This window comes from Petaurus breviceps, unplaced genomic scaffold (assembly GCF_028583685.1).
Source record: "Petaurus breviceps papuanus isolate PSGF00001 unplaced genomic scaffold, PetGlider_PUasm1.0 545, whole genome shotgun sequence".
NCBI classification, from domain to species: domain Eukaryota; kingdom Metazoa; phylum Chordata; class Mammalia; order Diprotodontia; family Petauridae; genus Petaurus; species Petaurus breviceps.
The window spans coordinates 334,398-361,758 of NW_027186366.1; the positions used below are offsets into that span (position 1 = coordinate 334,398).

General features: G+C 39.9%; 1 protein-coding gene across 1 annotated transcript in view; it reads right to left on the reverse strand.

Annotated features, from left to right (window-relative positions):
• The window catches only part of SLC44A5 (solute carrier family 44 member 5), a 183,622-nt gene that overhangs the window by 18,506 nt on the left and 137,755 nt on the right, over positions 1–27,361 (reverse strand). Inside the window, exons 14-17 of the mRNA XM_069102247.1 lie at positions 20,728–20,820; positions 19,026–19,113; positions 17,776–18,038; positions 16,001–16,095 (exon numbers count right to left, since the gene is read on the reverse strand). Coding sequence (XP_068958348.1) covers positions 16,001–16,095; positions 17,776–18,038; positions 19,026–19,113; positions 20,728–20,820 — 539 coding nt within the window. The remainder of the gene's footprint in view (positions 1–16,000; positions 16,096–17,775; positions 18,039–19,025; positions 19,114–20,727; positions 20,821–27,361) is intronic.

The following is a 27,361-nucleotide window of genomic DNA, read 5'->3' on the forward strand; positions in this document are numbered from 1 at the left end:
AGAGAGAGAGAGAGAGAGAGAGAGAGAGAGAGAGAAGGAAGAGGAGGAGGAGGAGGAACTTCAAGATCATTAATGGGAAAGAAAAAGAACGTTATTGAAGAAGAGCACAGGAAGATGATACTTGTAACTCTTGAGAGCTGTATCTCTGTCAGGGCAGTTAGAAGTGGTATAACTAGACAGAGGGTGTGGGTATAAGTTGGCTTTGATGTAATGATATAAAATAATTAAGGAGTAAAAAAAGGATTATACTGGGAGGAGAAGAAAGGGGGAGGCAGAATAGGGTAAATTACATTACATGAAGAGGTGCAAAAGACTACAGTACAGGGAATGAAGGAAGGGGGTGAGCATTATTTGAACCTTACTCCCATTGGATTTAGCTCAAAGAGTAAATAACATACACTCTCAATTGGGTATAGAAAATTATCCTATAGGGAAGTAGGAGGGGAAAGGGGAAAGAAAAGGGAAGGGAGGGCTGAGAGAAGGGAGGCAGATTGAGGGAGGTGGTGGTCAGAAGCAAAACACTGGTGAGGTGGTAGAGGCTGAAAGGAGAGATAAAAATATAAACAGAGGAAAATAGGATGGAGGGGAATACACAGTTAGTAATCATAATTGTGAATGTGAATCGGTTGAACTCTCCCATAAAATGGAAACAGATAGCAGAGTGAATTAAAAAACATAATTCTACAATATTTTGTTTATAAGAAACCCCTTTGAAGCAGAGAGATACATGCAGAGTAAAAGTAAAAGACTGGAGCAGAATATATTGTGTTGCAATTGAAGTAAAAAAAAATAAAAGCAACAGGGGTAGCAGCCCTGATCTCAGATGAAGCAAAGAGGTTATCTAGGTAGCCTAGATGACCCAGATCTAGATTATAAAGTGGCAATCATCAAAACTACTTGGTACTGGCTAAGAAATAGAGTGGTGGATCAGTGGACTAGATTAAGTACATAAGACAGTTTTAAATGACTATAGTAATCTACTACTTGATAAACCCAAAGATTCTAGCTTCTGGGATAAGAACTCAGTATTTGACAAAAACTTCTGGGAAAACTGGAAAATAGTATGACAGAAACTGGTCATAGACCAACATCTCACACATTATGTGAAGATAAGGTTGAAATGGACACAAGATTTAGACATAAAGGGTGATACCATAAACAAAGTAGGAGAGAAAGAAATAGTTTGCCTGTGAAATCTATGGATAATGGAAGAATTTATGACCAAATAAGTGATAGAGAACATTAAGAAATGCAAAATGGATCATTTTGATTGTATTAGATTAAAACGTTTTTTTCCACAAACAAAACCACTGCAACCAGGATTAGAATGAAAGTGGAAAGCTAGGAAACAATTTTTGTAGACAGTGTGCCTGATAAAGGCCTTATTTCTAAAATATATAGAGTCCTGAAACAAATTTATAAGAACATAAGTCATTCCCCAATTGGTAAATGGTCAAAGGATATAAAAAGGCAGTTTTCAGATTAAGACATTAAAGCTATCTATAGTCATATAAAAATGTTTTAAATCACTATAGATTAGTGAAATACAAATTAAAACAACTCTGAGGTACTACCTCATACCTATCATATTGGCTAATATCACAGAAAAAGAAAACGATAAATGTTGTAGAAGATGTAGGAAAATTGGAACACTAATGCATTGTTGGTGGAGTTGTGAACTGACAAACCATTCTGGAGGGCAATTTGGAACTGAGTCCAAAGGGCTATAAAAATGTGCATACCCTTTGATCCAGCTATGCCACTACTAGGTCTGTATCCCAAAGAGGTCATTAAAAAGGGAAAAGGAGTCACATGTTCACAAATATGTAAAGCAGCTCTTTTTTTGGGGGGGGGAAGAATTTGAAATTGAGAGGATGCCCATCAATTGGGGAGTGGCTGAACAAGTTGTGGTATATGAATGTAATGTAACACTGATATTTTCTAAGAAATGATGAGCTGGCAGATTTCAGAAAAACCTGGAAAGACATGAACTGATGCTGAGTAAAATGAGTAGAACCAGGATAACACTGTACACAGTAACAACAACATTATACAATGATGACCTATGATTGACTTAGCTATTTCTCAGTAATACAATGATCCAAGACAATTCCAAAAGGCTTGTGGGGGAAAATGCTATCCACATTCAGAGAAACAATTATAAAGTCTGAATGCAGATCGAAGCAGACTATTTTCACCTTTTTCATTTGTTATTATGTCTTGGGTTTTTCCCCTTTTGTTCGGATTCTTCTTTCATAACAGGACTGACCCATGTGGAAATAGCTTTAACATGATTGTACATGTATAGCCTATATCAGATTGCTTGCCGTCTTGGGGATGGGGGAAGGAAAGGAGGGAGGGAGAAAAAAAATTAGAACTCAAAACTTTATAAAAGTGAATGTTGAAAACTATTTTTTACATGTAATTGGGGGAAAATACTGTTAAGTGGGGGGAAAAAAAGAAATGTGGAGGCCAAAGCCAAGTACAATAAAAAAGGGAAAAGGGAGTCATTCATTGAATCAAGAAGTAGATGGACATATATCCATACATCTATGCCCATATCTTTTCTATTCCCAAGGAAAAGAAAAAGAGCCCAGTCTGAAGCAGATCGGTGTGCATCCTTCATGGAGAGTTTGTGGAGACCAGTCCCAGAAGGTAGCTGTCCATTTCCATGGCTGCCATGAGCACAGGCATCAGCTTCAGTTGGGGCAGCGTCATAAAGTGCTTCTGTTTCTGTAGTGGCTGAGGGTTTATGGGGCACTGTCCTCACAGCTTCTGTCTGATCCATGAAAAGCAGGGAGCTCAGGAACAGCAAGGCACCGGAGACACCACATCTACTACAGACATGAGCTCTCTGCTCCAATTACCTTTACTCTGCTTCTGCAATGAAAAAGGCCATTTCTCTTCCTATTTGTGAATAAAATGGTGTAATATGTGTTTACACTGTCCTTTGTAGATTGTGAACTCCTTGAGAAAAAGACTCTCTTTTGCCTGTCTTTGTGTGCCCAGAGCACAGTTAAAGAGGAAAGGCCAGCCATCCCAAGAACTCCCAGAACAGTGCCTGGCCCATAGTACCCACTTCCTAAATGTTGATTCAGGCTCATCCTCATGTGTTTGTGTGTTATGTGCATGTTGACCTATATCGTGAGGTATAGACACATGTGTGGGAATAACAGGGTAATAGTGGACTGGAAACATTATAACTGTAACTGACAAAATCAGTGATTCTTTGATATTTTCAGTATTTAAGTAAATTGGAACCAAGAAAAATAGCAAGTTTGCTATACAGTATTTTAACACTTTTTATGGATATTAAAAATGACTGCTCCTATACACACCTCTTCCTACAGATTCCCCCACCACCACTTTGTTGAGGTTCACGTTGATTTTCTTTCCCTAAAAGCAGAATATTAAAAGCAACCCCCCAAGTATCATTTGTAGTGTTGATATATCATCTAATCATAGAATTGTAGCTGGAATCAATCAATCAATCAAGGATTAAAAGGATTCCAGGGATCATGGAGTTCTTCTATTGCTAACAGATCATATTATCAGAGATTTAGAGTTGGGAATCAGCCAACAGACCTCTCTCAAGTACTTGAAGGACTTTAGAACCCATTGATTCCAGTTTTTCCAAAGAGAAACTGAGGCTCAAAGAGTCTGTTACTTGCCTACTGTCAAAGAACTAGAGCCAGAGACAGGATCTAGCCTAGATGTTCCTCACCCCAAGGCCACCAGTCTGGCCACTCTATGTTCATGCCATTGTATGGTGTTGTCTTTCTTTTATTTTTCCCTTTAAAGCTTTACTAATGACTTTTGTTTTATTCTTATTTTGTTTTTGTTTTGGGGGTGTTTTTTGCTTTTTGGAAGGGAAGGCAGGGCAATTGGGGTTAAGTGACTTGCCCAAGGTCACAGAGCTAGTAAATGATAAGTGTCTGAGACTAGATTTGAATTCAGGTCCTCCTGATTCCAGAGCAAGTGCTCTATTCACTGTGCCAGCTATGGGCCCCTGTTTTATGTTTATTAACCCTTTCCCATTATCCCTCCAAGACTGAGCCTCCTCTTAGAAAAAATAATAGCTAAATGAAACCCAGCAGTACAATAACCACATCTGAGAGTGTATGTAGCATGATGCTCGCCTAACACCCCATGTCTCTCCCAGGAGGAGGAAAATGTTTCTTCATGTCCTGGAGGTCTTTGCAGTGAACCTTAGTTTGCTTCAGTTTCCTCAATGGTAAAATGAGGATGAGAACAGCACCTAGCTCCCAGGGCTGCTGAGAGGGTCGAATGTGCACACAGTGGGTGCTGTACGTGGGAGCCAGAGCCTGGCGATGGGACCTCGAGGCTCGTAGTTAGTGTGGGCTACCCGGAACAAGGGGAAAGAGCGAAAGAGGTTCTGACTATTATTCTGTACATGACCCTGGCTCCTCCCTGGAACCATGACTTTTTTGTTCTGTTCTACATAATGCCTGACCCGAGATCAGATGTGGACATTCACTGCTTTGTATAGAAGATAAGAAGAGGGGGACTCTCTATTTTTCTCTCTGTCTGTCTCTGTCTCCCTTTCTCCCTCCCCCTCTTCCTCTCCCCCACTCTCCTTTCCTCCCTCCCTTCTTCCTTTTCTGACTGCAGCCATGTCAGAGGATGGACAGGTGAAAGAAAGAGGAGGAAAACGTCAGTGAAGTTAAGTTTATTGGGACATGTTTGGTAAAAGCAAGTAGAAGAAAGTGAGAGAAGCGTCAGGTCAGAATATGCAAGAAACAACAAAGCTATAGCTTGAGGTGTGTCTTTTTGTCCTCTGTTTTTGTTAAGTGTGATGAGTTACTGAAAAATGGCCTCAGGCAAAGCCTGGAAGAATTAGAGCCCTGCTCAAAGCTTTGGAGAACTTGGTTCACTGAATACAGCCCTGAAAGGAAGGCTTTTACCTTGTGTTCAAAGCCAGGGAGAACTTTCATTCTTCAGAGTCATTGGATTATTCCCAAGGGAGATCGTCTTTCGTTAAGGAGAGCACCTCCCCCCCCACCCCCGGTTTATGTCACTTGGGAAAGGAATAATAATTTCTTAGGCAGAGAGACAGAGAGAGAGAGAGAGAGAGAGAGAGAGAGAGAGAGAGAGAGAGAGAGAGAGAGAGAGAGAGAGAGAGAGAGAGAGAGACAGAGAGAGAGAGAGAGACAGAGACAGAGACAGAGAGAGAGAGAGACAGAGAGAGAGAGACAAAAACAGAGAGAGACTTGTCACAGCTCTTGGTCTATTTATGTGGGGGGGGGGGGGTTCTGTGTCTGTGTTTGTGTGTCTGTCAGAGTCTGTAACTGTGCACAGAGCTTAGAAGGAAAAATTTTGCTGGCAAATCATTCTATGTCTTGTTAGCTAATCTATTCCTCATGAGAAATATGTGACGCTCTCTCAGTTTTCAGAAAGCTTCTTTCTTTCTTTCTTTCTTTCTTTCTTTTGCCTTTTGGAGGGCAATTGGGGTTAAGTGACTTTCCCAAGGTCACACGGCTAGTGTTAAGTGTCTGAGGTCAGATTTGAACTCAGGTCCTCCTGACTCCAGAGCCAGTGCTCTACTCACTGTTCCACCTAGCCACCCCAGAAAGCTTCTTTCTTTCCCTTTACTTTCCTGAATTACAACCAGGTTTGAGGAGTACAGAGAAATGGACAGATTTATTGTTTTACAATTAGAGAAGAAAGTTCACTTATTATAATGAGGTGGGAGAGAGGTGTCAGTGAAGTTTCAAAGTAAAGACAACTAGGCAGCAGTTTTACACTTTGGAATATTAATTCTTTCTTGCTTCATGGAAAAGAGAAAGGTTTTAATAAGGAAAAAATCAAAAGGTTATTGAGTTTGATTGGAACATTTGGTTGGATACTCATGAAGCCGTACAAAAGAAAGCACTCATCGAGTTTTTAAAATAATTTAAAATGGGCGTGCATCTTGGCATAAGGAACTTCGTCATAAATTCCATGAGACGCCTACCCATTTTTGTAATACTGTTCCGTCTGAGTTTTAAGAACTGTCTTGCTTCCTCCCTACAAAAAAGATTTTAAATGAGCAGGAAGAGGAAGGCCAAACCATCCCAAGAACTCCCAGAGATGAGCTGCAATACCTTGGGAAAAATCTTGCCAGTCAAGTCTGTAACTGAGTGATGAGACTCAGTAAGGACTGGAAAAATCATAAGAAAAAGGCAGAAATTGATCATTACTGTGTGGGAAATGGTACAAAGAAAAGACCTTTTAGAATCCCCTTAGTTATAAACTTGCCGGGTTTATTGTAACTACCTGTTTTGACAAAGTCATATATCTTACCATCCCTGAGGAAAGAACTTGTTATGGGTTATGGAATTCTTAAATAATGTATTGGGCTAGTAAGAATTTACAAGTTTGTTTCTAATATAGAAGCGATTTCTAATCATTGATCATTATATCGGGATGAGTCTAAACTTGAAAAGATTGAGAAAAGAAAAACAAGGATGTTAAATAAAACCTCTCTCTCATGTGTATGTATGTGTATGTGTCCTGGTAAACTTTTATTGCTTATTGCAAGATCATGAAAGTGACAATAACTGTTTCTAGTCCTAAACTGTGATTATAGAAACTTGCTATCTGAGGTAAAGTCTCTTGGGAGTATAATTGATAGTGTTCTAAGTTTTGAATTCAGATGTAGTCGTTTGATGGATCATTAAGTCATTCATTCATCACTCAATGGAAATGCCACAAGATGCTCATAGGGAGTGGGATTCTGAGTTGTGAAAGGTGCAGGTCTTCATATGGGAGAAAAGCTGAGAGGACAATGTTGGCATGGCTGAAGGTAGGATCCTCTTGGCTTAGTTTCCCTATTGTATTACTTCCTTTGGACCAGGAATGTTTCCCACCTGGTTAATCTGAGTCTGGCTGTGAGGTAGAATTGTTGCTGCATGGTTGGTTGTCAACTGTGACCCTAACTTGAAAGGAAAAAGAGCTGAAGATGCTTTACTTTGGTATATGTGTCGAGTCATTCTGTGCTCATAGACTCAGGTCTGGAGGATTAGCTTTGATACTGTTACAATCATGTTTCTGGTTTTTTTTTCCCTTTTATAGCAAAATTTTTTTAAATGAGAGCAAGTGGTCAGTAAAAGACATGAACACAATGTAATTATGTCTACATTCAATTCAATAATTGTATGTATTCAAATACATACAACTAATTACTTAGTGTATTTACACATGCCATCCCAGGTCTTTTATTACAATTGTAATAAAGTCATCCTCTTGCTAAGTAAATGATTTGTGTCACCATCAAACCCAGAGGTGGAAAGCTCTACTTTTCAAGAGATTTGGTACCTATATTTTCATATGTAGGATTAAATACTTAATAACATCTGATCCTCCTAAAGAAATTTAAATTAATTGGAGTGAAAAATTTTGAGAAAGCAACAAGATCAGATACATGTCAAATGTGAATTATTCTGATTGTGTATGTAAAAACCGGATTCTTTGAAGTTTCAAGTGAACAATGAATTCCCCATTTGATATTCCCCTTGTAGCTCTATTGTTAATAGGATAAGAATCACGAGGTTTGAGCTGGTTGTCACCACATAAACTGCTTATTGTAGAAGTCAACTTTGAGAGACTACTAACTTGTAAGGAGATCTGTTTTGGAAAAGATCTTATCAGGAACATCTCAATATCTCCCTAAGTGCCTTGGAATCAGAGAATCAAATCTGCTAAAGGGGACACCCCTTGAGAAATATCCTGAAATGTCCAAGACAAGATGTTTCCAGAAATGAACCAATTACATGGGACACCTGTGACTCAGGATGAGATGTGTTGATTAAATGGGCATGGGAAGTGGGTTACTAAAATACAAAAGGAGACTTGCTGCCAGCGAATGTTGATGGTCAGACTTTGGTCTTTTTGTTTCACAGATATCTGTATACTGATTTTTTCTTAATTATCTTCGTGTCATGTGAGTTTCCTCTCTAAATTAGTCTATGGCTTTTACCATGATTAATCACTCTTGTTTTTATATTAACTCATCAGGAAAAGTTGTGACAGATTTCTGTAAAAGGAATGGGAATTTGAAGATCTTCCCTTCCTCTTAATAGACCTAGGGGGAAGTTTGAAGACCTCCCCTGTTTTGAAAGTAAACTCTGCCCCCGAATAGGCTGAATGTAGTCACATGGAACCTGTGGTGGGAGGAATTTGCTGAAGGGAAGCAGAGCCCACAGGAAGCTGGTAGTCAGAGCTAGCTAGACTATGTAGGAGAGAGGAGCTCAGCAAGGAGATAGGTTTGTGAGTAAATATTGATCTTTTATTGGTTTGTGGGAAGGCTGAAGGATGCTGTGGCTCTTGGGGTAATTATGGCTTCTGAGTATCTTTGGTACTATGACAGAATTGGCTTACTGGTTTGGGGATTCAGTTTTCTGGTGTTTAAATAAATCCTTCATCTTTAACCTTTATCTGGAGAGTCTGGCATATTTTGCGATCAAAAACCATGTGATAATTATAGTCACGGGTTCTATCGTGATCATGGGCGCTGTAAATATTGCATTGGTGCTACATTTGGAGGCGAGGATGGGATCGCAAAATATCAGACCTCTAGTTGGAAGCAGAAGGGATTTAGAAGAAGAAATGGCTATCCCAGGGTGGGAGGATTTGCCTTATGCTTCCCTAGCAAGAGAATGGTTTAAAAGTACAGGGCTCTGTGAAAACTGGGAATAGAGACTGCAGCAGGGGGAACCTAGAGATTTAGAAACACATTTGCAAAGAATACCAGTAAAACCTGGGAGAGAGCTGGAGGCATTGAGTAGAAGGGCTGGGTTTTACGAACAGGCTACCTTTTGTGTGAAAAAAAAAAAAAAAACAGAGACAAACTGTTACAAGAATTGGCTAAGTGCCAGGATTCAAGGCCCCCTTTAGAAAAGCAACCTGGAGAGTCTCAGGTGGAAGGAGAGAGAACTGGAGAGTCTCTGGATGCAGAGAGGGCTGTTGTGAATTTGGCTCAGAAAAAGATCATACAGTTTGGTAGGCTGAGCCTAGTTGCTATGACAACAGCTCCCAAGAGAGAGCATGTGTTGTGGGAAGTGACACAATATTACAGAGTGGTACATTGTTTTCTGGTGAAGCCTTTACAAGCGCAGAGCCCCCCCCCCCCCGCCTCCAGAAGAAGGCAGGAGAACCAGGGAGGGCAAGCAGTGTTCAAGCAGAGGCTTGAGGGTTTCACTCAATTGGAGATTACTGATATTTTTAGCAGATGCACCCAAAGGATGGGAGAGTCCCTAGTGTCTTGGATGGTAAGAATCACTGACAAAGGAACTGGAGGGGTATGATAGATGCAGTGTACTCCTTGAAACTGATAAGTATTTACCAGAGTCCTTCTGTCCAGCAAACTTTTAGAGACTTTTTGTTCAGCAGGAGGTAACAATGTGACCAATCTGTTAGCTTTAGCTGCTGGTGGATGCAATAGAATGTATCCCACTGATTCTATGTGGCCTAGTGGAGACAGACCCAGGTACTCACTCAGAGACTGCATGAGAAAGTTGAAAGAAGTAATGAAAACTGCTATCATGGCTGGAGATGCAGACATGTAACATGAAATCCCCTTAGCAGTTCTTCATAGAAATATCACGATGAAGACGGCTCCTCCTGCTTATAAGCACCTACTTCTGACTCTATTAATTGGTGAAATATGGCACCCTCTTTCATAGGTGCTGGATAAGATTTCACAGCTAAGTGACTTAGGAGAATGGGAAAATGATAAATTTCCTCCAGAGAGAAGAGTAAATAGCTGGTATATTCAAAGTCAGAACAGATTGCCAAGAAAAGAACTGTTTACCGCTCTGTTGAGAACAGGGGTTGATTTTAGAAAAATTGATGCTATTCCAACTAATGTACTATACAAAATGTATCAAGAAAATGGGCTTGATGTTAGACAGAATATAGAAGTGAGAACTTCCCCCACAGATGCTCCTGAACCATTGTATCCAATTTGTCACACCTTCAGGGGGACTCAGATTAAATAAAGTGCTGGGATGGGTGGAAGTAGTCAATGTGCTGTTTTTGTGGCAGTGGATCAAGCCATTGGAATAGAGCAAGGAGGACAGTGTTATATATTCTGCTGTGAATGAGGTTATGATAGTGAGTTCATAGATTCCAGATGCATGGCTGACCCTATATGTGTTTCTTTTTGGCTTTTGTTGGTTAAATTTGTTTGCAAGATTTGTTTCCTGCAGGTACCCTCCATCTGCAGATGCCTGATGACTTAAGCTGGATACCACCCCCTGTCCATGACTGTGATGTGCCACTTCTGGACCTGGTGCTGACCAAGCTCCAGATGACAGCTAAAGAACTGAACTCTCCAATGAAACCTCTTGGGGCAGGGACAGCTCTACATCCAATTTCAGCTTGAAGTAGCTTTGGAGAAGAGACCTTTGCCCCTTATCCCAAAATTTTGAGCCCTATTCATTCGACTGGGGAAGGATGGGGACACAAAAGATCTTGGTGCCAAATAGAATGGGAATGGGAATTTGAAGATCTTCCCTGCCCCTTAATAGATCTAGGGGGGAGTTTGAAGGCCTCCCCTGCTGCGAAGATAAACTCTGCCCCTGAGAGTCTACAGGAAGCTTCCCACCTCCTGATAGGCTGAATATAGTCACATGGAGCCTGTGATGGAGGAGTTTCTGAAGGGAAGCAGAGCCCACAGAAAGCTGGTAGTCAGAGCTAGCTAGACAATGGGGGGAGAGAGGAGCTCAGGCAAGGAGATAGAGAGGTTTATGAGTAAATATTGATATTGCATTGGTTTGTGGGAAGGCTGAAGGAGGCTGGGGCTCTCAGCATGATTATGGCTTCTGAGTGTCTTTGGTACTGTGATGGAATCGGCTTACTTGCTTTGGGATTGGGTTTTCTGGTATCTAAATAAATGCTCCAGTTCTATCCTGTATCTGGAGAATTTGGTATATTCTGTGATCAAATATCATGGGATACTTATAGTCACGATCGTTATTGTGATCATGGGTGCTGTAAATATTGCATTGGTGCTACAGTTTCCGATTGACACAAAAGGGAACTTGAGAAAATCGGATTATTCTGACTCCATTTTGTAACTGATTTTATTCTTTATCACCCCCAATGTGTTGTAAAATTGCTCAAGTCATGGTTTTATGTCTCTGAACTTAGTTTAGAAATTCAGCTAGCTTATAATAAATTAAGTTTAGGAGTCCAGTGTTCCCACTCATTAGCAAATGCCATTGATTCTTGCTTCACCTCCCTAGGGGTGGGATGGAAGAAAATTGTAACAAATATGGTAATTCTCTTATTGGTCATGTTGTTTCCTTACTTTGTGCTTGTGAGTTGTGTTGTAAGTTGCGCTTGTGAGTTGTGTAACCCATTGTTGAACTCCTCTGCTCCCTCAATGATAGCAAAACCACTCATATCCCACTCAGTAAACCTTGGGGAAGATACTATCAAGAAAAATATATGAGCTGGTCATGATGGGTGGATTGTAAAGTGGGAACAAGAGCCTGGGAATGTGACCTCAAATCTCACAGTTAATGTAAACTCGAATGAATTTAAATAGAAAAAGAAGCTCTAACTATCCCAAGGGAAAATTTGCACATGACCTAGGTCTATCCCCAGCACTATGCCTTTCTTGTTCTATTTCTATATAATACCTGGCCTGGTGTGAGGAGTGGATGTGAGGATGCACCATTTTGTCCTGTTACCACCCAGGACAACTGATCATTTGTGGGAAAGCTCCCCAATTAGCCCAGTTAACCCTAATAAAACCTACTAATAACCAAGCTGTCATGGGCCTCTCTTCCTTTCATATCTCAGTATTCCCTCAGAGAGTCTGCCACTCTATGACTTCTGTGATCAGGGCAGAACAGATCTTATCCCCTTACAATTGGCATAGTCAGCAGGATAGTCTGCCCCACCCCCTCCAAATCATGTGTTCTTATCTTCTCACAGGTGCTATAGAAATGCGAGTTGTTATTATTGTTGCTGTTGTTGTTATCATCATCATTTATTACTCAGTAAACTCCAGTGACTCCCTTTTGTCTGTAAGATCAAATATAAACTCCCCATTTGACTTTGAAGCCTTCACAACTTTGGACCTTTTTAGCCTAATTGGACACTGCTGTTTCTCCACATGCTGTGCAGCAGCTAAACTAGCCTTTTTTGTTGTTGTTACCCCTACAAGGGACTCAACCTCCATGCCTGTGCATTGGCCATCCCTGAGGCTTTGGACGCACTGCCTCCTAACTTCCACCTCACTGAGTTCCTAACGTTCTGTTAAGACTTAACTGAAGCAGGGTAGAGTCCAAATGGCAGAGTGAAAGGTAGAATTTTGTTTTGCCTTAGCACCTCTACAATAACATAGAAAGATCACCAGACTGAAGCCAACAGAAACTCACAGTGACTCATTTTAAAATCCAGAGCAGCTTAGGAAGATTAACAGAGAGGTCTACAGGCAGTGGAGTTGGGACTGGTCAGGAATATAGGAAAGTGTGCTATCTGGAAGCTCTGTTGTCCATTTCCCAGTTCTGGGTTATTATTCCAGAGTGGAGAGGAGTGGCACAAGCATGGGCCCTACTTGTTTAAGGAGCAAGGAATAAGTTCCGATAAATAGGGAAACTACATTTTGCTAAAAGGTACCATAGATAATGACTTCATATTAATACAGAATATGTATGTACCAAATAACACAGCATCCAAATTCTTGAAGGAAAAGCTAAATGATTTAGAAGAGGAAGTAGTAAGATTGTAATAGCTGGAAGAATGCTCAATTTATTCCTCTCAGACATAGATAAATCTAACCATAAAATAAACAAGAAGTTAAAGAGAGGAATAGAAAAACTAAATATGATAGACCTCTGGAAAATAGTGAATGGAATAGAAAGGAATATGTCTATTCTCAGATATGCATGGCATCTTCACAAAAACGGAACATAATAATAATAATGATAAGGCATAAAAATTCACAAACAAGTGAAGAAATATTGAATTTCTATTTTAAGACCATAGCAAGCATAGATTAAAACTTAATTAGAAACTCAGTAAATCAATTCTAAAGAATGAGTGGGTCATAGATCGATAATTTTGATAAAGACAATGAGAACAATGAGATGTACCCAAATTTGTGAAATGCAGCTAAAGCGGTACTTAGGGGGGAAATTATCTCTCTAAATGTTTGTTTCGATAAAAGAGCAAAAGAACAGATTAATTAATTTAGCATGCACCAGAAAATCCTTGAAAAACAAAAAATGGAAAACTCTAATTAAATACCAGAATAGAAATCTTAAATATCAAAGGAAAGATTAATTTAAAAAAATAAGAATTAAAAAATAAAGCTAGGAACTTGAAAAAACTTTAATAGATTGGTTAATTTCATTTATAAAAAAAAGAAAACCAAATTACCAGTTTTAAAAATTAGGTATGAATACGCAACTAATAAAGATGACATAAAAGCAAGCATTAGGAAACTGTATGCCAGGAAGACAGAAAATTTAAATGAAATGAATATTACCTAAATATAAATTGTCTAGTAGCTTAACAGTAACTTCCCATCTCAGGAAGAGAAATTGAATAGGCCATAAATGAACTCCCAACTTCAGTAAAGTTGCAGGCTACAAATAAATTTTCAAAAATCAACAAGATTTCTCTAAAATAATAACAAGAACCAGAATCAATAATAATAATTGAAACCTCTTTCGAAATAACCACAACACGCATAAAATATCTGAGATTTTTTATCTGAGATTACGGCACACACTTATTCATAGAGATTCAATTACAAAGTGCTCCTTAAAGAAATGAAGAACAGCGTAAATAGCTGGAGTCATTTTCAATGGTCATGGCTTGACAATACCAATATAATAAAAGTAATACCACCGCCAAAATTAATTTATATTTTTAATGCTATACCAATCAAATCACCAAAGGAATACTTTATAAAACTTGATAAAATAGTTATAAACTTCACTGAGAAAAATAAAAGATCTACAATATAGAATGAAAAGAATAGAAGTGATGAAAAGAAGTGGGGATGAAAGGTAAATATTTCTTCCAGATCTCAAACTCTATTATAAAGTAGTAATCATCAAAACCATTTGGAGAGCTAAAGAATAGAGAGATGGATCAATGGAAAAGGCTAGACAGAGGAGATTCAGAAAGAGTAGCTCTCAATAACCCAATGTTTCATATAAATAGAAATATAAGTTACCTGAGGAAAAATGCTTATTTTATAGAAACTGCTGGGAAAGCTAGAAAGTAATCTGGGAGAAATTAGGTTTAGATCAACACATTACACACCACATCCACAATACATTTAAAATTGATATGTGAGCTTAATATTAACAATCATACTATGAAAAAATGAGAAGAAAACAGATAATGTTACTCTCACAGCTATGGGTAGGAAATATATTCTTAACCAAATAATAAATAGAGGCAATGACAAAAGATAACATAGATAACTTTAAGTACTTTAAACTAAAAAGTGTCTGAATAGACAATATGAACACATTTAGGATAAAAAGGGAGAGGGAAGTATCAAACAGGGAATAAAAACCTTTGTGTCAAATTTCTCTGACAAGAGTTTGATATGCAAGATATATAAACAAGTAATAAATATAAAGCTAGCAGCCATTCCCCAATAGATAAATGGTCAAAGGATATGAATAAATGGTTCTCAAATGAAGAATTAAAAGCATTCACAATCACAAGAAAAATGTTCCAAATCATTAGTAATGCAAAGAGAAATGTAAATCAAACCAATACTGGTGTATCACCCTGAGGTTTGCAAATTGGTAAAAAATGATTTTAAAAATGGCAACAGTCAATGTTGGAGGGCTTATGGGAAGACAGGCACACATATGTTGTTGGTGGGGTTGCAAAATGGTACAACCACTTTGGAAAGGAATTTGGAATTATGTAAATTAAGTATCTAAAATGTCCATATCCTTTGAATCAGATATTCCATTACTGGGCTTATACCTTCAAGGAAACTATCGGTAAACTAGTCTATAGCCCAAAATATTTGTAACAGTGCTTTTTGTGTTAGCTATAAATTGGAAACAAAATAGATGCCCATCAATTGGGCAATGGGTAAACAAATTGGGTAATGACATATTACTGTGATATAAGGAATGATGTGTGTGATGAATATAGAAAAGCATGGAAAGGTCTATATGAACTAATGCAGAGTGAAGTCAGCAGAATCAAGAAAATAAACAATGAAAAAAACAACATGACAAAAAACATCGAAGTTGAATGTAACAAAATTATAAAGGTTAAGCAAGACTCCAATGAAGATAGATGGAGGAGATTCTCAACTCAGCCCTGCATGGAGGTGGGCAGTTAATAAGACTTACATGGTGCACATGTTGGGGACTTTTCCAATGGACTGATCAGTTGTGCTGATCTTGTTCTCTCTAAAAATACTATTGGGCATATGGACTGGTTCTTGGAAAGGAAGAGGGGGAGGATTCGTGAGATCCACTGGTGATGTAGGAAATAGAAAATATCAATACAAATTGAAAAATAAAAAGAGAGAGAGCTCAAGCAATCCCTTACATATGAAATCTTTCCAAACCCCCACCTTCCAACTGGTCATGACCTACCTTTTGGAATACCTTTCTATTTCTTCACTTTGTATCAATTTGGCATGTGTTTATACAGGTATTTGTCTTCCCAATTGGAATATAAACTCCTTCAGAGTAGAGATTACTTTATTTTCTGACTTGTGTGCTGTCATTTAGTAAGCAATTAATACATGCTTAGTTGATTGATTGAACCAGGCTGGCTCTCCCTTAATAGAATGTAAATTGCTTGAGGACAGGACTTTTTCTTTGTTTTGGACTGTTATAATACTCTTTGCTCAGTATGTTTTCATCAAAATTGAGTAACAATAATAGGAATGATGAAAAGAATTAGATAATAATGACGAAGATGATGATGATGATGATGATGAAGAAAATTGCCAATGAAGGGTAACATTGTTCAGCAATGACTTTGGAAATCTTACCTTTAAATCTGTGGTCCAAGTACTCCAGAATAACTCTAAGAACTTGGACAGCTGAAAGAATTAAAGATCCAAATGCCAGGGAACCTGTGTGATATCTAGTAAAAGATAAAACCAATTAAGGAAACGAGATATTTGTCCTAGTAAGACAAAGGAGTATTTAGAAGGCATTTCCTCTACTCTTGTGACAAACCTCCTAATTCAACTTTTTTTTTGCATCAGAGTTGATTAAAAAGGCTTTTTGAACAATTTTACTCAGGTCAATCTGTCCATAGAGGCAGCTTGGAATAGTGTAGAGAGTTGAGCTTGAAGTCTGAAAGACTTAAGTTCAAATCCTGCCTTTGATACTTATAGTTGGGGACCTTGGGTATGGCATGAAAATTTAAATTCATTTGTGTGTTTTAGGTCACTTCCTAGGACTTAACTAACCAATCAAAGGTGGGCTGCAATCTGCCTCGGCAGAGATACTTCCCATATCTGTAGTTTCATACATGGTGATGTTCATGTAGAGGAGGCTGTTGTTGTTCAGTCATTCAGTCATGTCTGACTCTTTGTGACCCCATGGACCACACTGTCCATGAGGTTTTCTTGGCAAATTGACTCAAGTAGTTTGCCATTTCCTTCTCGGGTGGCTTAAGGCAAACAGAGGTTAAGTAACTTTCCCAAGGTGTTCCTACAGGCTATTTGTGACCACCCTGTGGGTAGAGATTCCTAAGCTCATGTTGGTCTGATCAGTCACATCTGGACACACTGTACTGGGACCTAGTGATGTTATTTTGGTCCTCTTTAAGCATAAAGGATAACAACCAACAAAGCAAACAGAGATTAAGTGACTTGCCCAAGGTCACAAGCTATAGTAAGTGTCTAGGCTGGATTTGAGATCAGACCTTCCTGATTCCAGGTCTAGTGTTCTAGTCACTGAGTCACCTCGCTGCCTCCTGTGGGGAGAAGGACTTCATACTTTCTGCATAATAGACAAAGCACACACACACAAGTCCTTCAACAAACACTAAACAAGAATTCCATCATTTATATATACTTGAAGTAAGTGTATATACACGTACTGGAGGAAAGGGTGTGGGAAGGCATCACACAGCACAAGTATGGTGCAAAGGGTGACTGCCTGAGGAGTTAAAGGACCATGTTTTAGTCTCTGTATCTGAAGATTACTCATTGTGTGACTTAGGACAAATCATTTCATTTCCCTTATCTTCAGGTTTCTCACCCACAAGATGAAGGGGACTAAGTGGGTCCAGGTCCCTTCCAGAGTTAAATCGATGATCCTACAATGTATTACTTCATGAATGAAGATGGCAAGAACCCACCACAAGCAATCCAGGAAATCTGAGTTATTCTGATGGTGAGAATCATATCTTCCTTGATCCCTCCCTTGTGACAAATGGTATTTAGAAGGGTGACTGGCCAGGGTTAGGGACACCATCTGTGGCCAAAGCTAAGGTTCTGTATCATCGGGGCACATCAAATCCTATCACTGGCAAGTGGCACTAGGGCACTGGAATTGCGTTTGGGAATGCTTGGGTTTGCATCCATCCTCAGACACCAACTTACTTGCCACGTGACTTGGGAGAAGTGATTCAGTCCTCTGTGACTCAGTCTTGTCATCAGTAAAATGGCAGACTTAGACACAAAATGGCCTCTATGTTTCTTTCTAGATCTAAATCTTATGACCCTCTGAGCACATGTTCTCAGCTATGCACTTATCACTAGCCAAATGAGCTCACCCAGAAGTCAACTGTCATTGGCATCACCATTCTTACCGGAGTGCACGTCCAAAGGAAGCACAGATGGGATATGCGGGAATGTCATCAGGTTTCTGGAAGGCCCAGTAATAAGAAGCAAAGGCACCTGCAAGGGTGCACTGACCCAGGGCAATGGAGAAATTCACCAGCCAGAGGAAGATGAATGCATTGAAGAGTTGTAAAGCTAAGATATGCTCATAGAAAAGAGATTTCCCACCATAGAAAGCAAATCTGCAGACAGCACCCAGACATTCTCTGCTTATGTTGGTAGAATGGAAAGTCTGCACATATAGAAAGAGCAACATGATCAGCCACCATCCAGCCCATACAAGAGGTCTTCAGCACTCTAGCCTCTTTCCTCATCCCCATCCCCTCTAGTGCCCCTCCTTCCAGGGCCATTCTTTGACCCTGTCACTTGTGTCTATTTTAGTAAGTTCCAAAATATTCTATTTGTCCTGGGCCATATTACCTGTTGTTTAGTTCATTTACCAAGGGATATTTCTCAGCCTTTGTCCTTCCTTCCCCTGTCACCCATCTACATTGATTGAGTTCGTATATATAATTTTGTCATACACACAGGTCCCTGGGAACTGTTGGCACACTATACAAAAGTCCCTTCAAATAGAAATAGAATAAGGCATTTTTGTCTGGGACAAGTACTACAAACCATGTCCGGGAAAACAGCATAGAATACCCCATCTGTTTGGGAAGATGGATGGGAGAGGTGGTGGAGGATTGGATTGTGAGGATGGGCAGAAAAAAACCCTGGGACATTGGTGTGAGGCCTCTTCTGGGAGACTAGCACATGTTGGGGCTGGGGGAAGAGCCTTCCCCCCAGCCCACTATCTGGGAGCTTACTATTTTAGCTAATTATTATTGCTAACTAGGTGCTAAACTTCACTGTGTCTTTGCCATTAAAAGATCATAAATACTATTAACACCCTTTCAAGTGGAACCTTGGGAAGAGTCCCAGATGCCTCACCTTAGTTATGGCTTTGCTCTCAACTCCACACCATCCCAGACTACCTTCATGTCTACCTTCCTCCCTTTAATAGCTCACTGCCTAGCATCTCTGATCATGACTCCATCATGGCTGCATTTCCTGGAGGATTGTGTGACCTTGGGAGAGCTGAAGAACTTTGTCCAGTAGAATGTCATGGGAAGAGAGGAAAATGACACATGTTCCCTGAGTCACCTGGCTTCTCTTCCATGGAGGCAGGTACCATGTAGGCCCTTAATATGTGCTTGTAGAGTGAATGATTAATTACCTTAGGGTCACAGATTTCATTTGCATATCTGCAGTTAGTGCCAACATCCAGGACTTTATATACAGCTTTCCCTGAGGTAGCCAAGAAACTGAGAGGAAACTGTTAAGGAGAAGAGGTAACAATTTTAATTTAAAACAAATAACTCCCCCCAAAACACACACCATTCCCCACCCCAAATCACCAAAGGAGAACTCTGGAAGGTCCTGATGTCTAACTGACTAAAAGGGCTGGGAGAAAGAGCAGAAAAGGTCTCTTTATACAATTGAGCATATTCAACCACCAAGTTAAAAATTATCTTCATCACAGGTACAGCTAGTTACTCCTGTGCTTAGCATAAGTCCTATAAATTAACCTTTATGTTAAGCTTTTAAAACAAACTCAGTTGAGGGAGTAAAGAGAGAAAGAGAGACAGAGACAGAGAGAGACAGAGACAGAGATCAGATGACAAGAGGACATGGCCTTGTAGGGGAGGTATCCCATAACATCATCCCATGGAGGAGGAAGACATGGGCTAAGCCGCTATGCTTCATTCTTTCTATCTATGGAAGGAGTAGGTGGAGTAGTGCATAAAGTTCTAAATTTGAAGTCAAGATCTGAATTTGAATCCTACCTGACATGTGTATTTGCTGTGTGACCTTGGACAGGTCACATTACATATCTATGACTAGTTTTCTCATTTGTAAAATGTGTGTGTTAGATTTAATGGACTCTAAGATGCCTTCTAACTCTAAATCTATGTATGCATATATGGAAATCTACTAAATGCAGAGCTTTGCTCTGAAGTAAAGCTCTTATCACTCTATTCTAGTTACAATCAGAGTTCCTTTCCACTAATATTTATTAAATATTTCCTTGTGGAAAGCACTGAAGAGGGTGCAAGGATTTCAGCAAAAAAAAATGCTATACTCCCTGACTTTGAGGAGTTTAATTCTACTTGAATAGGGAGGGGAACAGCATTATACAAACAAGTATATCACAAAGTAAGAAGCAAGGTTTCAAAGAAGAATGAGAAAATCTGAGGAGAGAAAGTTTTGAGGCATGCTGAGTAGTTCTCCTGAAAAAGAGAACAGCAAAGATGGCTATTTCTAGGCTAGCAACACCACACTTTACAAACTTCTTAGAGATTCTTTATAGGGGCAATCTAGTAAAAAAAGAGATTCTTAAAGTATTTTGGGACTCCCCGTGTTCGTTTCAGACTTAGGTTCTATGATTTCCCTATATTAATTATAAGAAAACTGTTGTTAATCAATGGGATATTTATTTTTGGTATTTATATATTTTAGGATTATATATTTAGAATTATTTTAGGATATTTTTTGGTTTACACTTATGGTCACACTGGTGTAGGAAGCTCCCTCTAGTGAAAATTTGCTCTTCTGCAAGCTGCAGGCTTAGGGAGCTGACCAGGGTGCTGAGAGGTGAGGTCATGTGTTCAGAGTCACACAGCCCTTGGGTGTCAGAGGCAAGATTTGAACCCACACCTTTCTGACTCTGAGGTAAGCATTAAGTTCTCTCTCCTCTATTCTACATAGCTTCTTGCCTTCATTTATGGAAAACAAAACCTGTTCATCATCTGGAGATTTCTCTAGGCTGCTTTAGTATGTCAGACATGGAATATGCAGCCACAGGCACTTAAGGATGTTCCTTGAGCTTTAGCTGGCTCTGAAAGGAAGGTTCAGAGATGTCGCTGATGGAAGGATACACTGCAATTACAATCCAGTAGGAGATGCAGATCGAAATAAGGAGGAATGTGACTATGGGGTACAATAAGGAATTCGGAACAGATCCGATGGCCCTGAAATAAAACACAGAAAGGTCAGACATTCTAAGGGTTTCAGAATCACAGGTTCCCAGATGCCACTGTCAGAACTCATGGCAAACCTTGGGCTGAATGTCTGTCTTACCAATTCCCAAAGCAGCCATCATCCTCCTTAACTCTTGTGCTGACTGTTTCCTAGATATTTATTCTTTTTCCATTTAATCTAACCATGGACAGTAAGGCCAGAAACTCCCTCCCTTCTTCTCCATCCCTACTGTCTGCAAGGGTCTAAATCTACCATCTTTTTGACTGTGTCTTTTGTCATCACTCATGAAGATTCAATGTCTTCTAATCACAGGATTTTCCCTCATATCTGGAAGCTGGAAGACACCACTGAAGGTAAGGTCCTCCAATTATCTGTCCCCCCAACTTATACAACAGCCTCCAATGGGTAGGCACTCAACTCAACTTATTGTTGAATTTTTTTCAGTGCCAGAATCCAAACTAAAGCTACTTATGCCACCACTTGATAGCTCCAAGTATTGGAGAATTCATCCTTCTTTAGAGATTCATACTTGTCTGGATGCTTCAGTCATTGAGTCTGGTTCTGCTCCTAATAAATGACAAGTCAAGTGCCCGCTTCCACATGGAGGTCCTTCCAGTGTTTGAAGGCAGCTCTCTTGTCTCCTCACATCCTTTCCCTCCTCCCGGCTTAATGCTGAATATGTCCAAGTTCTTCAGAATTCATTAATGATATGATATCAGACATCAGGTCAGAGAACCAAAGCTGCAAAGGATCCTGAGTATTACCTAGTCCAACCCCTTCATTTTATAGGGTAGGAAACAGGTCAAGAAAGGTGAAGCTACCCACCCAATGTCACATAGGTAGCAAGCAGAGCCAGAATTTGAACCCAGGTCTTTATGGGTTCAGTAAAAGACTTTACTGGTCTTTATGCTGTATTGCAATTCACCATTCTGGTCATCATCTTCTATGAATAGTCTAGCTCTTCCTAGAACCAGAGAACTAAAGAACCAAAAGCTCTTACTTTTATGGATAAGGATACTGAAGTTTGAAGTTGTGACTCGTCCAAAGTCACACAAGCATTAAGAATGAGAGGTAGGATTCAATTCCCAGGTTCCATGCCTCCAGAGGGAGTTTCATGCCTCCTTTCCAATCCAATGTCCTTCAAATGTGTTTATTGCTCAGAGTGGCACTTATTCCTACAAGGTGGTATAATTAGTGAAGGGTAAGGAGGTTCTTTTTCATCCCAACATCTGGGCACTATGCTTTAGCAATGCAATCCAACATTCCAGCCTGTTACCTGTTAAAGTTTCTGTATTCAATAGATCTATCAACAAGCTTTTATTAAGTATTTACTATTCACAAATCACTTCACTAAATGCTGTACCAGTTCATATTTTCCAACACTTTTCATCTTTTTCACTCTTAACCTACTGCACACATGCATCACCTTGTGTTGCCAGTAAGGGAACACTCTGACCCTTCCAAACCATTTTATTATCACACCACCACTTACTGGGTGGTTTCTCTCAACAAGCATTACTCAGGGTTTGGTCACCAGGGTTGGGTAGTCTTCTGGGGACTGTTTTCAGAAAAGAAATGAGAAGCAAATTGATTCAGAAGAGACTCAAATCCTTCTCTTCCAACAAAAGACTATCAAGAAGAACCTGGAATTTAACTAAAATAAGGCATAATAATATAGAAAGACTAAAGGCATGACAGTTAGTGCAGACTGTGCCCTTTCTTCCCAAATAAACCCACCAAAATCAGTCACTAGCATTTATTGCTTAGGAGCCATTAGTTAATATAGAAATGAGAGACAGACCCATCTCACAGACTATTTGTTAACCATTTTAAAAGCTGACTTTCAAGAGTATAATTATTGACTCCTTAAAGTGTGTTTGAAAATTTATTCCCAGGCATTAGTGGCTTTGTTTCCATCCCTCTATTTCTATCCATACAGAGCACAGTTATTGGGATTTATAGTAATTACCTCCCACATTTCTCTTTGTGCATTATGTAGAAGTTTAAAGTATGCCATTTGGGGGTAGTTTGGAAGTTGCAGCTGTTATTAACTCCCAGCATGAATCTTATGAAAAACCTAAAGTGTTTATTTGTAGCATTTTCAAAATAAAAATATCCGTGTGAAAATATTTCTGAATTATGAGTCATAGACAAAAATGTATAGGTGGGTGCAGTTCCCTATATCAATCAGTGCTTTCAGCTGCAAAGAAATGGCAATGAAACAGAGAGGATTAAAGAATAGCAAGAATTTTCCAAATTCTATGAGACAACATCTACCCAACCACAGAGGAGACAAACTAGGAATGGGCGACTTAGAAGATGGACGCTGATTACATACTGCCACATAAGGGGGAGCTGCAGTGTTTTGTTAATTGTTGTGACTAAATGTTTGGGGACCATGTAGCTTTATTTACCATTAAAAATCAAATAGTGAATTCAGTGGTAATATTTGGGAAGGGAGGGAGAGAGAAAGACGAGAGAGAAAGGGAGACAGACTGAGACAAAGATAGAGACAGACAGACAGAGGGAAGGAATTATGTCAGTGACCAGCCAGAATTCTTTCTTCTCCATTTTCTTTCTGTTGGGGAAAATCCCTGGCTAGATGGAGATGCAGCTCCGAAGGTATTGCTGCTTGAAGAGGGGATGGATGAGCCTGACGATCACCTCTCAAGACACCAGCTTGCAGGAGGAGGTGAAGATCTTTGGGACAGGAAGGAAAAAAGTGACCCAAGAAGGAATCAAGAAGGAAAAGCTTCCGAAGTAAAGGGGGCAGGGAAGGAGATGGCTCCCAACCACCAGCGACATGGACACTGGTGATTCTTCTCCAATGGGGCGGCTCATCTGAGTTCCCCAGGGCACTAAAGAAGATTCCCAGGCCCCACAAGCCACCATCGCCTCCAGGACTGGGAGAGGTGTTGTGGCAGGCGGGGAGGCCCAGCCATGGAGGCAGCCATCGCTATCCCAGAGACTTCAGATCATGAGGTATGTGGCATTCCGAGGGCCTGTGAGGCTTCAGCAAATCCATGAAGCACAACCCGCTTCTGGGGATTCCTATGCTGACCAATTATACTACCCAGAAAAATCTGGAACAGATTGACAAAGATTAGGAGACCCTGGAGAGGGGACGGAAAGTTATGGGACATAGATCGTTCTTCCAACTGAAAGTTTGAAATCTAAAACAAAAAGAAAATTATGGGATACAGATGGTTTCAGGGAACACAATGTGGCTTTGGAGGCAATGGTTTAAGATGACTTCTCACTAGCTTTGGGCCTGATCTGAGGGGGCTTAAGAATAGTGGGGAGGGAAAAGTTCTGAGAGAAAACTGTAAATGGCCATGTAATGGAGAGTGATAGGAAGAATACTGCTGATGGAGAGGAGTCAGGAAATACCAGAGAAGGACGTAACTCTGGACAGGAACATATCTATAGTCTGAGGGAGCTGAGGGCTTAGGACAGCAATTAGGACTTAGGACAGGCTAATTGTGGGAACTGAGTGAACCACCAGCTTAGCGCCCTTTCTATTGAGTTATGGGCCTAGTCCAATCTCTGTCCTATGAGAACACTTGATTCAATAGTGGGAATTGGGAGAAGACCTTGTTGTTGTATAGTTTGGACCTAGCCCTGATTTGGTGGGGAGACTGGACAACTCTCCCTGCTGCTTAGAGACCCTTAACCAGAGACCTAGGTTATGCTGACCAGAAACCCAGTCAAACCCAAAGATTGATGCAAGGAGTTTTCTCACAGGTTTACATCTCAAAGCAACCCATGTGTATTATCTAAAAACTTGCCTGTACTGATCAATCAGTTATTGTTTTCATGTGCCTTTGTTTGGTCACAAACGATTGGGGAGGGGGACACCTCCTTTTCTGATTTTAGGGAACTACACCTGTTTATTCTCCCTTTCTCAACTTGCCAAGTCCCAAATATTTCCTCCAATTAGAAACAAGATTATCTAATTTTGTATGGTTTCCTTTTAATTAATTGGTCTTATTCAATTAATTGTTTTTAATGCATAAAAAGTCTGTCTTCCCCTGTATTCATGGTCCAGTTTGGTCTTGGTTTTCAAGCAGACATTGCTTAAGAAATCAATATGCTCAGAAGATCAAACTTTTGATTTCCTCACTGGTTTTATTTTTACCTGTCACACGTCTTAGACCATGCTTCAATTCAATAAACATTAATTAGTCTGTGACGAGCACTCTCTTGGTGCTAAAGGAATTTAGAAAAGACATGCTCTCTGCCTCCATAATAATTCTAGTCTAGGAGTGATGGAAGTTGAGTCATCTGAAAGCAACTAGAACAAAAAATAATATGCAACAAGAATACTTGTGGAATTGAATTGATAAGTATATAAGGGGACAGGGACTAGGTCTGTTTATAAAGAACTACCATGTGATGAAACTCCTTCCACCAATGTCTATCTCACTCCTTCTCTGCCATTCTCTGTCTTGAAGAATTGCTGGGGGCACTAAGAAATTCTGTCACTTGCCTATGATCACACAGCCAGTTTGTGTCAGAGGCAAGACTCAAAGCCAGGATTTGAGGCCAGCACCCTAACTACTATGGCCTTACAGTTGTACATAGAAGTGCTAGGAAGTGAAATGGCAGGGATAATAATGACAAACTGAGATTAGGGGAGGGCTTCCTGAAGAAGGTGACATTTAAGCAGGGCTTCCAATAACAATCTGAGCTGAAGGGAATACAGGTGGAAAGAAACATGTGAACAAAAGCATAGTGATGAGGAAATGGAGGGAATCATGGGAATGACAATTAGTTGACTGGAGTGTAGCGTACACAAAGGAAAATAGTATTCATTGATATTGGAAAGGTAGAGAGATGCCAGATTATGGAAAGGCTGGAATGCCAGGCTAAGGAATTTGAATTTTATCCAATAGACGATATGGAACCATTGAAAGGTTTTGAGCCAAGGCATAACACAGATACACCTGTGCATAAGGAATACTATTAACTTGACAATAATATAAAAGTTGACTTGGAAAAGGGTGAAAGTGAAGGTTAGAAGACATGGGATCAGACCTTCAGATTCATCTAGTCTAATTGTCATCCCCTCCATTTTATAGGTGAAAATCTGAGATGCAGAAAGGTTAAGTGATATATCCAAAATCATATAACAAATGCCATCTGGGGTGTAGAAATCAATCTTGCCCCACTAGAAAGTTGGGGGGGAAGGATATGAGAGAACAGATTGGGGGAAGGGGTATCCAGTAGGTTCACTATTTTGGGGTGGGGGCTAGGGGAAAGATTGGGACAAAAATTTGTAAATCAAAATCTTATGGAAATGAATGTTGAAAACTAAATAAATTGGGAAAAATTCCAAAAGCTAGAATGTGAGTCTAAGTCTCTTAAGTGTGGATCCCATTCTTCTGGCTCACCATGGGACCTCCATGGGAGGCTATACAATAATTCCAGTAGATAGAAACAAATGCATGAGCCAGCATAATCCATGTACTCAAGTATGGAGTGTTCTCCTAGTAACGCTCTATAGATCACAGAAATCTTCCAAACAGCAAAGTTGTGGCTAACCCAAAGAGTGATCAGTGAGAGATGGATGGTGAACTCCATTGTAGATGCCAATGTACAGCTACAACGCATCAGCACACACTGAGCAATGTAACAAATCTCATCCAAAAAACCATAATCTGAAAGGAAGGTGGAGTGAGCACATTGTGAGAGTGCTGGATAATGGATGGTCAGACCAAGTGCTATGCTGGGGTCCCCAGGATATTAAAAGGAATAGAAGTTTTCCAGTATATTGGGGAGATCGTCTCCATTGAAGGATTTCAGGGTAGACATGACAAGAACCACATAGCATGGTGATGATAGTAAAATATTAACTAATATATACACATAGATGTTTAGCTTTAAGGGTTACCAAATGTTTTCTATATATTTCTCTGCTTGGTGATCACAATTTGGTGAATTTGGTCTTTTGTAGGGGCTACAGAAGTTAAGAGATATGCCCAAGGGGTGAATGGACTGCAATCTGCACCATTGAAAGCAATGAAATGATGAGATCACAGAGTGCTATTTAGGCGTGGAAGGAGAATGAGTAGAGTATTGGCAATAAAGCTAATAGAATCCTTTATCTAGAGCTGGAAGGGAGCTCAGAGGCCACCTAACCTACCTCCACCATTTGACAGATTGAACTTGCAGTTCTGAAAATGAGGAGACTTCCCTAGAGTTCCATGGCTAGAAATGCCACAGATGGATGGGAATCTAAGCTGTGGGTCTGAACCTACTCCAAAATCATTGTTCACCATGCCAAGTTATCTCCAACAAGCGAAGTCACTCTACTTGAGGTTTTCAAAGCAGTGATATAATATGGCATCATAGGAATCATTGGCTTGTTAGAATTCATGACTGAAATACAGCAATGGGAAGGCCTGTCATGTTTAAAAGAAACAGTATCTGAGAGGGGGAGAGAGAGTATGTTCAGAAGACATACATACACCTATGTAGGACTCTACAAACCTGAGAATGAAAGTGGGAGCAAGGGAAGTAGGGAAAAAG